Consider the following 15,609-nt stretch of genomic DNA (forward strand, 5'->3'; position numbering starts at 1 on the left):
CCAGCGCATGGGGAAGAGACTCTGTAATTCGGCTCTCGTGGCGGTGGTCAGCGAGATGTCAAGGGCTGCCGATTTCCCCATATTCATTTTAAAACCCGCCACTGCAGCAAAGGCGTCCAACTCGGCGATGCAGGCAGGGAGCGCCTTTCTTGGGTCATCAAGTGTCAAGATCACGTCGTCCGCGTATAGACTAATGGTGTGGACATACCTCCCCATCCGAACGCCCGATGCATCAGGATTCTGCCGAATCCTCTGGGCGAAGGGCTCCATGTAAAGAGCGAAGAGTAGCGGCGATAACGGGCACCCCTGTCTGGTGCCCCGCTCTATCGCAAATTTTTTGGAGCTGCAGCCGTTCACTCGTACCACTGCGGATGGGAATCTGTAACAATTGAACATCAAAGTGCGATATTTCTCACCTATCCCCAGTTTGCATTGAACTTTCTCTAAGTACGGCCAGTGCACCCGATCGAACGCCTTCTCCGCGTCAACCGAAAGAAGCATTCGTTCCCCAGGAATACGGGAGGCCTTTTCCAGGATATGGATCACTCTCTTGGTATTGTCGATTGTTTGCCTACCAGGAACGAACCCTGCCTGGTCCGGATCTACTAGCCCCGGCAGATGAGGTGCTAGGCGCGCCGCTAGAATCCCCTTGTGCAGCTTGAGGTCCACATTTAAAAGTGAGATCGGCCGGTAGGAGCCGCACTCAGCCCGGTCTTTCCCCGGCTTGGGGATAACCGACACCGTCGCTTGGAGTAGGTCCGGGGGGATAGCCCCCGGGTCAGAAAAAGAGTTGAAGAGTCGCGTCAGCAGCAGCGCCAGTTCTGGGCAGAAAGTTTTATAGAAAAGTGGGGTGTAGCCATCGGGTCCCGGGGCTTTCCCATGTTTGAGTCAGGAAATAGCCGTGATCACCTCCTCGATCCGAATGTCCCGTTCCAAGTATTCTGCCTGTTCCGGAGCAAGGGCGGGAAGGTCGACCGAAGCCAGGTAGTCTGCCTCTGTTTGCGCCGAGGAGGGTTAGCCGGCATATAAATCGGCGTAGTAGCGACGGAACCCGTCCGCAATTTGGCCATCTTCCAAGGCCGTCCCCCCGCTGGGAACTGAGAGCTCCGCCACCCGATGGTGTTGGTGTTTAACACGGAGCTTATGCGCCAATAGCCGGCCGCACCTGTCACCACCGGTGTAGTACGCGTGTTTCAGGCGCAACACCGCGTATTCACCTCTATGCATGTCTAGTGCAGATAGGAGTTTTCGGGCAGCTTTAAGTTACCTCCAGACTCTAGGGGCCCCCGTTCTCTGGTGCACCTGTTCCAACTCCCTCACCTTACTCGTAAGTTTGTCTCTCTTTTGTTGCCTTCCTTGTTTTCCTCAGAGGAAACAGCAATAATCTCACCGCGAAGCACCGCCTTCAAGGCGGCCCATTGGGTCGCTTGGGTGGTGTCGTCATTGTCATTGTGCCGCCGATATTCGCCGATCGAGTCTCGTATATGTTGTACTACAGATCACCTATGTAATAGAGAATCTCTGAGGCGCCAGACTCCTCGTGTGGAAGGCATCGGTGGTAGCTGGAAGGTGCCGGTTACCGGGGCGTGATCAGACAATGTAAGAACCCCTATTTCGGAGGCCGTTGTCAGTTCGGAGAGCGGCCCCGTCACTAGAAGATGATCTAATTTTGCGTAGGACTTACGTGCGTGTGAATAGTAGGAGTTGGCTCGGGCAGTAGGATGGAGGCGTCGCCACAAATCATGCAAATCGAGATCTCCCAAGCGTGATTTACTCAGCTGCGAGATCTCCCCAGTTTGTGGGCGTCGCTGCGCCGATCTATCTAAGGATTAGTCAAAGACCATATTCAGGTCCCTTCCAATAAGTATGTGCCTATCTGGGGTGGTCGCTATGTCCTCCAGGGCCGAATTTAGAAACAGTTCTTGGTGGTCATTGTGGCTGTATATCGAGCCAATAGTAAACACCAAACCTCCCATCCTGACCCTGTAAACCAGGAGCCTCCCTTTCTGTTCTGTCACTTTGTGCAAGATCTCCCCCTTAAACTTCCTAGACACAAAGATCGCAACCCCTGCTGTTTTGGTGGCGCCGGAGGAAAAGAACTGTCCTGGGAATTTCGGTGATTGCAGCCTGTTGCAGTTTTTGGGTAGGAGGTGTGTCTCCTGCAAGAGACAAATGTCGGCCTGAGTGTTGTCAAGTAGGGACAGTACCGCCCTCCGCTTGACCGGGTTGTTCAGCCCTTTCACATTAAGGGTCACTATATTAAGGGCCATCAATGACAATCGTAAGGGCAGTGCTTATGAGTCTGTCGAGTCCCCGTGGGGTCGTCGCTAGTGTCAACAGTTTGAAATGGTGGTGCGAGGTGAGAGCAAGTGCAGCAACAGTACAACACGGTTCCCGTATCCACGTAAAAGTAGTGTGAGGTCAAAGCAAATGCAACAACAATATAGCACGGCTCCTGAACCTCCCCCTCCGTCAGAACTATCCTCCAACTCCACTCCTCCCTCCCCCCTCACCAGTGATCCTCCGAACCCAAACCCCACCCCCCAACTCCCCCCTACTCCCTCCTCCCTCACCCTCAACCTTTCAAAAAACACCATTGTCCCAGTCTGGTCCGTAATGGACGAGTCAGCGGAAAGTTATTTAAGTGGTCATCCAGCCACAATCTATACCCTCCCGCCGCCCCCCTTCCCCTGAACTCCCGCACCTGCAATGAAGATGAAGCCAAAACTATCTCCCCCCGGAGTGTGCTCAGGCCGTGAGTGCCACATCACCAGCCGACGTGTCCCTGGTCACCTCCTGTATTGCACTGTCCATTTCCGCATGGATAGTGGGTGAGTCAGGTCGCAGGGGCGGGGGTGAGGATCGCCGCCTCCGAAGCGTCTGCCAGCCGTCACTAGTGCTGCGTCGGCGGCGAGGTGTAGGAGCGTCTTCATCTGTAGCGGTGATCCCTAATACTCCGCAAGTGTCTTGGAGGGACCGAAGCTGATGTAGAGTCCCGTTCCAACGGAAAATGAGCCGGAAAGGGTGGCCCCAGGAGTACTGCGTGTCATGTTCTCGCAGGAAATCCGTAGCTATTTTGAATGTCTTGCGTTTCTGCAGTGTGATCGCCGATAAGTCCTGAAACAGGCCCACCGGGTGACCCCGGAAACGTAGGGGCTGCTGTCGACGTGCCTCGTGGAGAATCCGTTCCTTCAGAGGGAAATCCGTCAGGAAGGCCAGGATATCCAGTGGAGGTGCCGAGGCTCTCCGCGGCAGGCCCACTCTGTGTGCCCTATCAATTCTCACAGGGAAGTCCCCAAGTTCGCCCAGTATTTCTCGAAACAGGTACCGCAGGTAGGTGGCTGTGTCCTCACCTTCTTCTTGGGACGGCACGCCCCGAACCCAGATGTTGTTGCGCCTTGACCTGTTCTCGCGATACTCAGCGTGGGCCTGGAGATCTATCTGTTGATCTCTGAGCCGCAGGACCTCCTGCTGCAGGTGCGCGATCTCCTCGTCGCGGGAGTGGCCGGCTTCCTCCACAGTGGACACTCTTTCTCCAAGGGAGTTGACCTCCCTTCTCACCTCGCGAACCTCCCCAGCCACTTCCTGCTTCAGCCCTTGGAAGTCTTCCTTTAGGGATCTGAACAGCGACTCCAGGAAAGATCTGGTCACCGGAGGTCCCCCCCCCTCCGCGCCTCGAGAGCTGTTCGAGGGGCTCGGGGCTGGCTGGCCGGGGCGCCCCTGCCCAGCATTTCTGGCAAGGAGCGGTCTCCTTTTTTACCCCCTCTGTTGCCTGACATTGTGGAGGAGGGGATGTGCGGCAGGTGGGTTGACAAGCACAAAGGCCTGTGTGATGTGGTGGTGCTAGGGGCCGAGGTGTCCTGCAAGGCTTGGGCACAGCGGCACTTCCACGGGAATCTCTTCACAGGCACACCCCGCTCAGCGTGCTCTCAGGACCACGGGAGCTTCGACTCGGGGGGGCAATATTGGTCCGCTCTCAGCAGCAGGGCGCCTCCCCCGCGTCGTGGAACAGGAGTAGAGTTCCGATGTTGTTGACGGCAGAGTAATCCTCCTCCCTCCTGCAGGCGAACCACCGCGTGCTCGGGCCACTAACCTCTCCTCCCGGCCGACAGTCAGGCAGTGCCACTCCCGCTGGAGTAAGGGTCGACCTCCACAACACAATAGCGAGAGGGGTTGCGAGTCAGTCCCCCTTTCGGCGTCCGTCGGCCACTCCAATTACCCTGTTTGTATTACGGCGTTTAGGGGCGTCGCGTGCCCTCGAGGGGCGCCCAGGAGTAATCCCCGCTGCAACTGCTGGGCTTCGGCTCTATAAGGAGAGGGCAAGCAAACAGAGGCCTGCTTCCGGCTGGGGCTGCGGGCTCGCGTGATGAAACTGCGTCACAGGCCCAGAGGGGATGGTCACTCGGTATCTAGGCCAAGGCTCGATGCCTCCGCCTTCGGGTCCCGCCAGCGGTTCGTGCTGGGTCCGCTGCCGACCCGCAGGTCTCCGCTGCTTCACTGGTGCTGTTCTCGGACGCTCCGGTGGGCAGCGGCCTTAGGCCCTTCGGATCTCCACCGGCTCTTCAGTCGTGCCTCGCTCCGGGGCCCTTCCGGCGCTGCGCCTCTGGTGTTGCGGGCCTTCTAGGGACTTTGGGCAGTGCCGATGTTTACTCGACTGCACCCGGCGCCGTTACCTCTCGATCCTGGGGAGATCAGCGCTACAGATCGGTGCAGGGGCTCCTGGATCACGGGAGCTCACAGAGAGAGCGTCCTCTCAGCCCGCCATCTTGCCCACGCCCCCAACTTTCCAACTTTAAACATTTTGTTGTTTAAGATTGAACATTCTTTTAGAGTTGGCATCAAGCATTTAACAGATTTGTTTTCAGGAATTTTCATAAAAATATTCTCTGGGAGAATGTTTTCTTTTGGAAACAAATTTGAAATTAATCGTCCATGTAAAGCTTCTTTGCCATGCTCAGTTAGTTTTCCAATTCTAACATCTTGAAGAATATTTTTATAATCTTCATCCTTTGCCTGTCGCATATTTCAAAGCAGTTCTGCATATTTGAAATTTAACCATATGTTAACATTTCCAATGCTTCCTAGGCACTTCCTGGTATCTTCATGTGTAAGCATTTTAAACACTGGCTGTCCTTTCACTGGAGTTAGTTGCAGTAGATCTCCAAAAACGATGATGTTATTTGGAGGCAAACACATCATACTGTTTTAAGAATTTCTTGCTTTCTTAAATGCACAAAAGCAAGCATTACATTTGATACCATGCTTACTTCATCAATGATAAGAAGTTTCATTTTCTTTAGGACTCTTGAAACTTCCCAACAAGCTTCTCCAGATAGCTTGTGGTATTGTAATTTATTATCATGCTCTACTGGCAGCATCAATAAGCGATGTAAAGTAATCCCTTTAATGTTGTGTGCTGCCAACTCAGTTGGAGCGGTAACACAAGACAGCGATGACTCCGTTCTTTTCTGCAGATACGTTGCAATTGCTTTAATCAGAACTTTTTTCAGTTCCTGCTTCTCCACTCACGTACAGTCGAACAGGTATAAATAATGTACATAAGTACTCTTTGTTTTCATGAGATAAACCATGCTCAATGTGTTCTGTAACTTCGTCATATATTTGCTGCTGCTCAACATGTAGTTCTTTTTCCAAATCTTCTAAGTTAACTACATCCTCCTGAACTAGTTCCATGGCTCTTTCCACTTCATCCATAGCATTGACAGCGTCATTTTGTATAATTGGTCCTACTAGTGGATCCTGACTCAATGAAGCAGAACTCTGACTGTCTTGAACTGTCTCTAGCAATCTCTGCTACAATTGTAGCTTCTTGCTGTATTTCCTCGTTCAACATTTGCAGATAATTTGAAAAAGCAGGACATTCTATGGTATCCTTGGTTGCATTGAATGAATCTTCATAAGTAAGAAAATCTCCAAGTAGTTCCTCTTCTCTACGCCAAGGCTTAAAGAGTTGCAAAAGACTGAAGTAATAAAATTCCCTTTTGTCAGGAGATTCGAAACTCAATTTTCGATGATTAATCAAATGGCCTTTTCTTTGTTTCACTAGACAGCCTTCACATCCAATTACAGCCTTTACACCTTTATTGATGTCTTCTGTGACGTTCCTCTTAAAAGTATAGGTTTGCAGAACTTCATAGAGACAAACGTTCTCAAGATGACTACTTCTATTTGGATAGTATGTATCCAACATGTTTGTCTTCAGAATATCTGTACTGTCTGGTTCTTTCTCTGCCAAATACTCAATTTCTTGTACAGATTTCAAAACTCGGTTTCGTGTTGCAGCAAGACCTAGACTCACCCAAATGATGGTTCAAGATTTGGCATAAAGACTTGCTGATGATAACCGATCAGAACATTCATATGCTCCAATTTCTCGATGTGACAACATCTTCAGACTGTAAATGTATAATTTCTTGCTTAGACTCTTTTCATGTGAAATTTCCTCCCACATTTCCTTCAGTTCTGTCTTTTCTGATTTTGTGATGTAAGACGTCACATATCGAGCCACAGCAATAGTTATCCGCAACATATTGAATATCCATGCTAGCATTCCACATGGACAAAATGACTGGGTTGTAGTCATTTATGTATTTGGACTCCTCATTTCTTGTTAGGTTGTATGTATTTTTGGGTGATTTTCTTGTCGCAGTATGTCATAGAGAAGACATAAAATTATTCACTCTTCCTTTCGATGTTGCTGGACGTGGAAATGCAAAACAATATTTCGTGTAGAACTTGTCCTTGGATTTGTATTTTCGACAACAGTATTTCCCACAACGATGGGTTTGAAAGCGTAAAACTTTGTCTTAAAGTTTTCTTCTGTACTTTTCGGAAAAAAGCACATGCAGAATACTGCTTAATGAAACTCATCACTTTCTCATCTGAATCTGTTCCAAATGTTGGTGCATCTTTAATCCATAGCAGCATATGTATGTGAGGAGCACCTCTTGCTTGATAATCCTTTCTCCAAAAGAAATCCAACACCTCTCCAAGCGGAGGATTTTTTTTGTTTGTAATAAAAGACCTCATAGCTTCAAACCTATGATTGAAATACCTGCATACATTAACTAGATCCAAAGAGCACAGTTCTCCAGGTGTCTTGTATTCAATATTTTTACTGTTTTTATTTGCCTCCCGTGGAAATTCAAATAAGTCTTCCCAAGCATACTCAGCACAGCTAAGAGTGAGGAACCATGTAAGAGTTCCTAAATTTCTTAGCATACATTTCAATTCCCCATGACGACGTTACCAATACTCGTTAGTACCACGCTGGCATGCCATGAGATTAATTAGCTGAGATTCCAAAACACTGTCTTGCAGTTTCACTTTATGCATAAAGTCACTTGCCGAAACATTTTGTAGATGTGCTCCACTTTTCAGTATATGGTTTACAGCATAAGAAAGTCCAGACAAGTCACTCTCAAATGGTAGATGAAACAAATATGGAATACATTGACGAAACCTTGGATCTTCTGCATATAATCTTGAAGTCTGGTATTCAGATGCAGGAATTTGAACAGGTCGGTCGTCATATCGTCCACCTTCACCTGCTGGGAATAACTGTGGAAAACAACGAGCTTCCAAACTTTCTTCCCATACACTAATGGGACTTTCTTTGGCTTCTTTCATTTGAAACAAGTCAATAGCATTACCCATTACTACTTTGGAATGCAATGGATGAACACTACAATGTTCATAAATATCTTTACTTCTAGAGACATCAACTTTTTCAATTTTCCCCAGCTGAAAAATCAGTGTCGTCTTCTACAGTTGTTTCCTCCTCTTCTACATACTTATTTTTATTGTACTGATTATTTTTTTTACCAGATACGTTGCCTTCTTGACTTTCCTAACATCCACTAATTCTTGCCAGATTTTCTTACTCTTTGTCGGAACACCATTAACTAGAATAACCATAGGTTCCTCTTCTACTTTTTCGACACCAATTGTTTCAATATTTTTCTTAAAATCTAGAGGCAAATAAACAGCTCTTCCCTTTCATCCTCTCTGTAAATCTGAAGGAGTCAATTTCCCTGTCTAAGTCTCCATGCGAACAATAGCCTGAAAAGGATGCACAATTTGAATCAGAATAGACTCATACGTATTTAAATCCATTAGTTCAGTAGGAATGTCTACCAACTCCAGATTATTATGAACAGCTCTAGCTGGCATTCTGTTTTCATTTAATTTATTATAACAATATTTACAAATACGTTGATCAGAACCCAAATCATAACCAGTTTCTACCAATAAATAAGTTAGGTCTTTCACTTGAATTGACCTTAAACTTTGTAATTTCATGTTCAAATTATTCTGTACTTGAAATCTCTACTTTCTCTTCTACATTACTTTCTATTACTGTATCAATTTCTGCACTGTCCTCTTTTTCACCAAAGTAGCAAAACTCAATTTCTTTACAAATGTTTTTCACATCTAATTCTGTTCCATGCAAAAGAACACTGTTTAACTGTTTTAGTTTTAAGTGCTGGACGTTTTGCATAATACAACCTTCCCACTAATTTCCTCACTTTATTATGATGCACTGCTAACATCCTAAAATGGAGAAAAACACTTTGACATACTTTTCTTGAAAGACAAGCTAGTGAATGCCCATGCAAACCTGTTTTTTCTCTCACTTTACAAGGATCTAGCTCTTGTAAAATTTTTATTTTTTGTTTTACAGTTTTCTTAGTATATGTCCGTATGAAACTGCGAAACAAATCAATGGAATCCTGTTGCACACTACAAATACTACTACAATTGCAAAAATACACTAGAGCCTTAGGACATCTCTCTGTAACTTCCATCAGCTAACACCTCTTCTGTATTCCTAGGCACAATCTTTTCTTTTTCAACCAGACACCCGTCCTTCCACCTCATATGCTCGACCACTGGTGTCAACTGCATGCACCAAATAATTATCCTGAAAGTAACTTTCTTCATTAAAAAATGGCTCACAACTTGAACTATGCTTCCATTCTCCAGAAAAAAATCACAAAAATTAGTCTGATTAATTACTCTCCTCCACTTACATTTTGATTTGAACACATTGATTACTTTATCTAGTGTACGAATTCTATTCATTACTAAACTAAACAATTTATTTTTCACTTTAAATGCTTCATCCACAATCTTAACTATGTTTTTTTTCTTGTAAAAAGCGGTTTTTTTTTTATACCTCTTTACATTTTTTTAATAAATTGCTTATAATTCTGTTGTAAAACATTTGTCTACGAATTTCAATGAATTGAGTTGTTCTTCTATTGGTATAGAGAACATCATCTCCTTGTAGAGATCTAACATTTTTTGAGGGGCACACTTCTTTGAAATTAAAGGCGTCTTACTTTTCGTTGAAGTCACATGTTTTATTTTTTCACATTTCAATAAGTTCCTGAGAATTTTTAGTTTGCTTACCAGGAGCATTATTTTTTATCACTGAAGATTTTGTTTTGGATGAGTCTTGTATTTTTCTTTCCTTAGACCTTAAATCCTTTTTATATTCCTTTGCACGTCTTTGTTTGGATGTCATATTGTTTTTCCTTTGTTTAGATGATTATAATCTGTGGTAAAGAAAATATAACATATTATAGACCATTACAAACATATTACATAGCAATTATAAGATCAGTACGGCTTCAGGGCGAAAAGGAGCACACTGGATCAATGCTTAACCCTTCAACTGCTTATCAGCAAATATACGAGTGAGAGGGAGGGGTCTTTGTATATGGCCTTTATGGACCTCTCCTCTGCATTCGACCTGGTCAATAGGTCGAGGCTGTGGAGGGTCCTTTTGGACATGGTTATTGACCCCCCGCTAGATAGTTTTTTAGCTGACCTTCATTGTGGCTTACTGGCCTCAGTCACTCGGGAGGAGAGGTGCACCAGGTATTTCAAGTCGGAGAGGGGGTGCGGCAAGGGTGTATCCTTGCCCCCCTCCTCTTTACACTATATATAAATGCTCTTGGGCCAGCCCTGGCCGATTCAACGGTGGACGTTCCGCGTGCAGGGGAGACCAAGATTCCGGTCCTCCTGTACGCGGACGACGCCGTTCTTTTGGCACGCTCAGGTGTGGTCCTCAACAGACTATTGGCCTCCTTTGGCGACTTCATGGCTTCATTAGATTTGAAAATTAATACCCAAAAATGTCGGGTCATGATCGTTGGACCGGCCAGTAGGAAAAAAAAAACAAAAACACATTTTTTTGCACAGGCAAAGAAGTAAAGAGGGTTCCATTCTTCACCTGTCTGGGGGTCGTCTTTGACGATAGAGGAACGTGGGGTCCCCAATATAGGTCAAAAAGCAACGCAGTAGCAAGATCGGCAGCAGCCCTGTTGAGCTTTGCTAAAAGGATGGGGGCACGACCAATGGAGGCTATCCTTAAAGTATATAAAGCCAAATGTTTGGCCATAGCCACCTACGGTTCTGCCATCTGGGGATATACAAACCCTGATAACATCCAGAAGGTGGAGAACCAATTTCTAAGATCCCTGATTTCTGTTCCCCAGTCCACCCCTACCTTTACAATACACTCCGAGCTGGGCATGGGGTTTGTAACAGATTTATTAAAATCTGCACCTGTAATTTGTTGTTTAAAAACCTGGCTCAACCAGGAAATCTCCTTAAACCATTCGATTCTTACAGACTGCCTTGCCATGGACAGAGCTCACAAAATTCCATGGCTGGTTTGTTAAATTGATGCTCACGAATGTGGGGCGACCTGAGCTCTTTCATTCCCCAGAACGTATTAAAAAAGAGGATGTCATGGAGATAAAATCTGCATTTATAAATCTGTTCACGGCAGAGCGGGAGGAGACCGATGAAAAAAACGTTTGTTAGAAGGAATTACGCACTTATAACTGTTTCGGGTCCTGAACCCTATCTTGTTTTAGTGACTAAACCGGTTCATCGGTTTCTCTTAACCAGATTCCGTTTTAATTTGATACATTTTATGTTTGGCTCCTATTCTACTTGGTACACTCCAGAAAACGCAAATCCATGTGATTGTGATCACTTTTCCACACAGGATGCATTACATTTTACCATGTTTTGTGAACACTATGCACAGATCAGGAAAAAATATTTGTTACCTATTTTGCGGGAGGCGGGCTTCTTACAGGTTAGGCCAGCACTCCTGTTCTTACAACTTTTATCTAGTGCACGTGTAACATTTCATGTAGCAAGTTTCCTAGTTGCGGGTGTTCGTATTAATAAGAAGTGTTTTAATTTACAGCACAGATCTATTGCAATTTAATCACGCTAGTAGCGTTTGTGCCTTCTTAATCTTGAAGCTAACTGCCAACGGAAGTTTTAAAAATGTTTTACTGAACTCATGAGATGTTCATTTTAACCTTGATATGTTATATTTATTCCTCACTTTTGTAATTGGGTGTACTGTTGCATCGTATTTGCTGTGATTACTCGTATTTTTCGTTTTATTAATCGAATAAAAGTGACTGACTGACAGTTTAAAACTGCACTACAGGCTGCAATGACAGTCTGAGATATGTTGTTTGTAAGTGCTACTTTAGCTGGTGTCATAATGCGCTACATGCCCACTAGTAGCATTTAACTTAAAGGCCCTGGGTACATGTAGTACCCTATTCTGGGGACTTGCAAGTAAATTAAATGTGCCATTCAGGTATAGGCCAATTTGACCATGTTTAAAGGGGAGATCACAAGCAATTAAACACTGGTTAGTAGTGGTAAAGTGCACTAAGTCCTAATGCCAGCATAAACTAATTTCAGAAAACAGGAGGGGCGAACGCAATAAAGGTTTGATGGAAGACCATGCCAAGAATGTCAGATATAACACTTGGCAACTAATAATCCAATTTCATATCATGTCTGCTTGGTTTTTGGTATGCCACCATCCCTTAGTAAGGTCCTTAGGACTGCACCTACCTGCAGAGTGAATTTATGTGACCCATTAAGTTGCTTTCTGCAGGATATGTAGCATCCTGGGTAGAGTGATCATTTTTATATAGTGCTACCCTTGCTTAAATATAAAGATTAACGCTAGTGTGCCATACTCTTAAAAATATCATCAATAACTCACCCAAAATGTGGTCTTAGAATCTCCTATTGTCCAATTTTACCATTATTCTCACCTATTTCCCATCCTAAACCGTAGGGTGGGGACTCTGTCACCTATTGTCTGCGTGCAGTTATGAAGCGGAAACACAAACTTGAAACAATGAACCAGGAATCCTTCAAACACAGTTTTGCCAAATGAATGTCCATCCAAATCAGTGGCGCAAAGGCTTAATTTAAGCTGTTTCAATTAATAGAGCAGAAAAGAAACAACATGGCTTATGTGTTGTCTTTCTTCTGGTCTTTCAGGCCAGCAGGCTTCGGAAAAAGGCCCTTTGTGCTCTAAAATATAGCATTGTATACTTACGAAAGAGGTGTGTTTCTATTAGAGATCAGAATTCACAGTGAAGGAACGGCTCCAGTAAATATAGAGAGTTTGTGGAAAGGGCTCCTTCCACCGAATGTGTGATATACTTTGAAGTCCTTTGGAATAATGAGTTCTAAAAAGCTGCGTTGAAGAGGAATCCAACTCTTGTTCAATAAAGACATTGAGGACAGATACACCCGGGGGGCGGGGCGCCTCTACTAGGGCAGAGGAGCTTTGTTCCACAGCTTTCTCGCAAAGCGAGCAGCAGAAACATAAAATGGTAAAACTACCATTTTATGTTGCTGCTTCTCTCACTGCGAGAAAACAGAAGAATTTGGTGGCAGGTGGATGGGTGGGGCTGCTCTACAAGCATGGCTGGGTAGGGGAGGAGTGGTGTGCCCACTCCTGAGGGAGCATGACTGGTTTGTTTGGCCCTCTGGGGCCGCCAAAACCAGTTATGCACACTCTGCCCTTTCTCCATCTACATGGAGAAAATGGCCTCCCCATAGGTGTCTGGCTGAGCGCCGTCCCGACCAATCACAACGCTGCCATTGCAGCGTTGAGATTTGCTTAGGGGATGGAGCCTGTGTGCTTCCTGTTACTACTGTAAACAGGAGCCACGAAAACGCGGGACCCGGCCGGCGGATAGGTACGTTTTGCCTATAATTTATTATTAAATTGACACCCCTCTCGCTACCGCCAGTTCCCCCACCTGCGATTAATGCCAGCTGTGACTGGGTACACCTATCGCCTCCTGTTCACTGTTGAAGACTTAACTGTGAACTGCTTCTTTTACAAGATCCCTTTCCAGCATGTAAGAACTACAACGGCCTGTCTGTTTACATTAAGAAACTAATATCTCTGTGCCTGCCTTCTACGATTGATGCAGAATATTTGAGGGACTAATCTAGGAAACCTATTGCCATTATGATTTCAAAATCTCCTGTTCAGTGCTCATCTCTGAAAACAACCCAGTGAGAGGGCCCTTAAGTAATACCATATGATAGTCATGAGTGCGTAGGTAGGCGATTCCAATCCTGGAACTTCCTATGATAAACCCAAGGCTTTGGCGCAGGCTTTCCAGAGGCATTTAGGGCATCTTTCTCTGTCCCAGTAGCGAGATTCTCTCAAAAGAAACCAGTATCCACCTATTGTTTATATTCCAAGTACAAGCCGCTCTGGTCTCCGATTTCCTTCCCTGCTGCTCTTGCTTACGTGCACTATGATTTTTTTTTTTTTTAACTTTAAGAACATTATTCAAAGATGGCCACTGTATGCGCACATGTTACAAGGCAGCCATCTAAGGATTATTGTGGCCCCTGTATGCATGCACAGTTGTCATCTAGGGGGAAAAAGCATAGGCATAACCTATAGATGACACTGTGATGTTCGCTTCACAATTGCTGGTTTGAATTTGCTTCTGTGACAGAGTATATTGTACGATTTCCTTGTGGATGACTCATTAATCATGGTGGTTTTTTATGCAGCCTTGACTGGTCAGGTAAATTTCAGCATTGTCTTAAAAGGAACAACAGTGAGTCTAAATGACTCCTGTGAGAGGTGATATCTATCTAAATTGCAATCTGTCCCATTTTCGGGTAGGGGTTTAATTATGTTTAAAAGTTTTGTATTTAATGTTGGTCTACCGTCTGAAATATTTGCGGGTAGCTACATTAGTGACATTCAGATTACCGCCGTAATTTAAAGATACATTCCTTTCTCATTTTATACCGAGCTACCAAGGTCCTAAAAATATCTGTGTCCAACTTTGCACTACTGAAACGTAGTGCTCCTCATTAAAGAAGGTGGTGTAGAAAAAGGAAAACTACTAAAACACACCCTTTGTTAAAAAAAAAAAACTTCCAAGATTTTAATCTTAGGGTTTTGAGAATTAGCATAAAATCATCTTTGACTCTTTCTCGACCTCACGTCCGTTATCTGTTTTTCAAAACCATTATTTGATAAAGAATTTACCTTAAGATGGTACTGGTGTTAGTCCTTAACTAGTGTTAGTTCGCACCATATCGTTTACCTGCCATTTTTGCTTTTATATTATAAAATTTAATCTGGGGTTCATTTGCTGAAATTCTTTATGATCTTTTTAATGTCGACTGTATATTTTTTCTTGTTTTAAACGTAATGAGTTAATTATGAAGTTAAGTAACAATATGTGTATTTGCTTCTTCCATGCTCTGCAGCAGACAACTGTTACAGCTTCAAAAAGCAGTCTCCCTACTGAAGCGAAAAGGACTATTGATTACGGTAAATTTGAGCCCTTCAGATAAAACAAGCATTAACAATGCCAATAGGTCTAGCTTTAAAGACATGTTGTATGGTAATGTGAAGCATTGCAAAAAGCATGGGAATGGATATGTTTTGTTGAAGCAAAGAAATTAAGAATAATTTTAATATAGGTTAACCCCTCCCCTGCTGGTGACGGAACCACTCCGTCACCAGCTGCGGTCGCGCTGTGCTGATGACTGAGCGGTTCCGTCATGGCTCGCTGAGCGTTCCATTGAGCGGGCGGGGCCGTGAAGGAACCGCTCCGTCATGAGCACAGCGCAACCGCGGCAGGTGACTGAGTGGTTCCGTCACCAGCATGGGCGCGCCGCGCGGCCCCCCGCCCGCCGCAGTGAAGGGGTTAAACGGTCAAGTGACAATTGCACTGTCAAGCGAGACGTAAAAGTTCATGCAAGTTAAGGACTGCCCTCCTCCCATCTATGCTGCTGCCAGAGGGAAAACGCCATACATGTTCTCGTTCTCTAAGGCACTTTAATAGCATTACAATGTTTATGTGACCCTGAATGCTCAAGCTCTGGCAGCTAGAGAAATAAACACAATGATAGCTGCTGTGCGGAGGACACGCTTTTTTTGTGGGACAACACAACGTCTGCCCAATCAAAACAAGTGTTCCTAGCAATATGTGGGTGGGACCAAACCCCTCTTCTAGTGGTTCTCACATAATTGTCTTGCGACATTTTCCCTGTCAAACCAGATCATAAAAACAGGGGAATAAAGTAAGCAGTGGCTCATTTCATCTGTAATATCGTATTACGCAAGATACATGCACGTGTATTATAACAAATACATCCATGTTAGTTCCCTACCCAACAGCCCACCTGTGAGAAGTTGGCCTGATATATGATGCTTACTAGTTCTAGTGATCACCTTGTATCAGTCCAAACAACCCT

General features: G+C 44.9%; 1 protein-coding gene across 1 annotated transcript in view; it reads left to right on the plus strand.

Moving 5' to 3' along the window:
* The window catches only part of MAEL (maelstrom spermatogenic transposon silencer), a 1,196,692-nt gene that overhangs the window by 220,188 nt on the left and 960,895 nt on the right, over positions 1-15,609 (plus strand). Inside the window, exon 3 of the mRNA XM_086935541.1 lies at positions 14,617-14,680. Coding sequence (XP_086791667.1) covers positions 14,617-14,680 — 64 coding nt within the window. The remainder of the gene's footprint in view (positions 1-14,616; positions 14,681-15,609) is intronic.

This window comes from Lissotriton vulgaris, chromosome 8 (genome assembly GCF_964263255.1).
Source record: "Lissotriton vulgaris chromosome 8, aLisVul1.2, whole genome shotgun sequence".
In the NCBI taxonomy this organism is placed as follows: Eukaryota; Metazoa; Chordata; class Amphibia; order Caudata; family Salamandridae; genus Lissotriton; species Lissotriton vulgaris.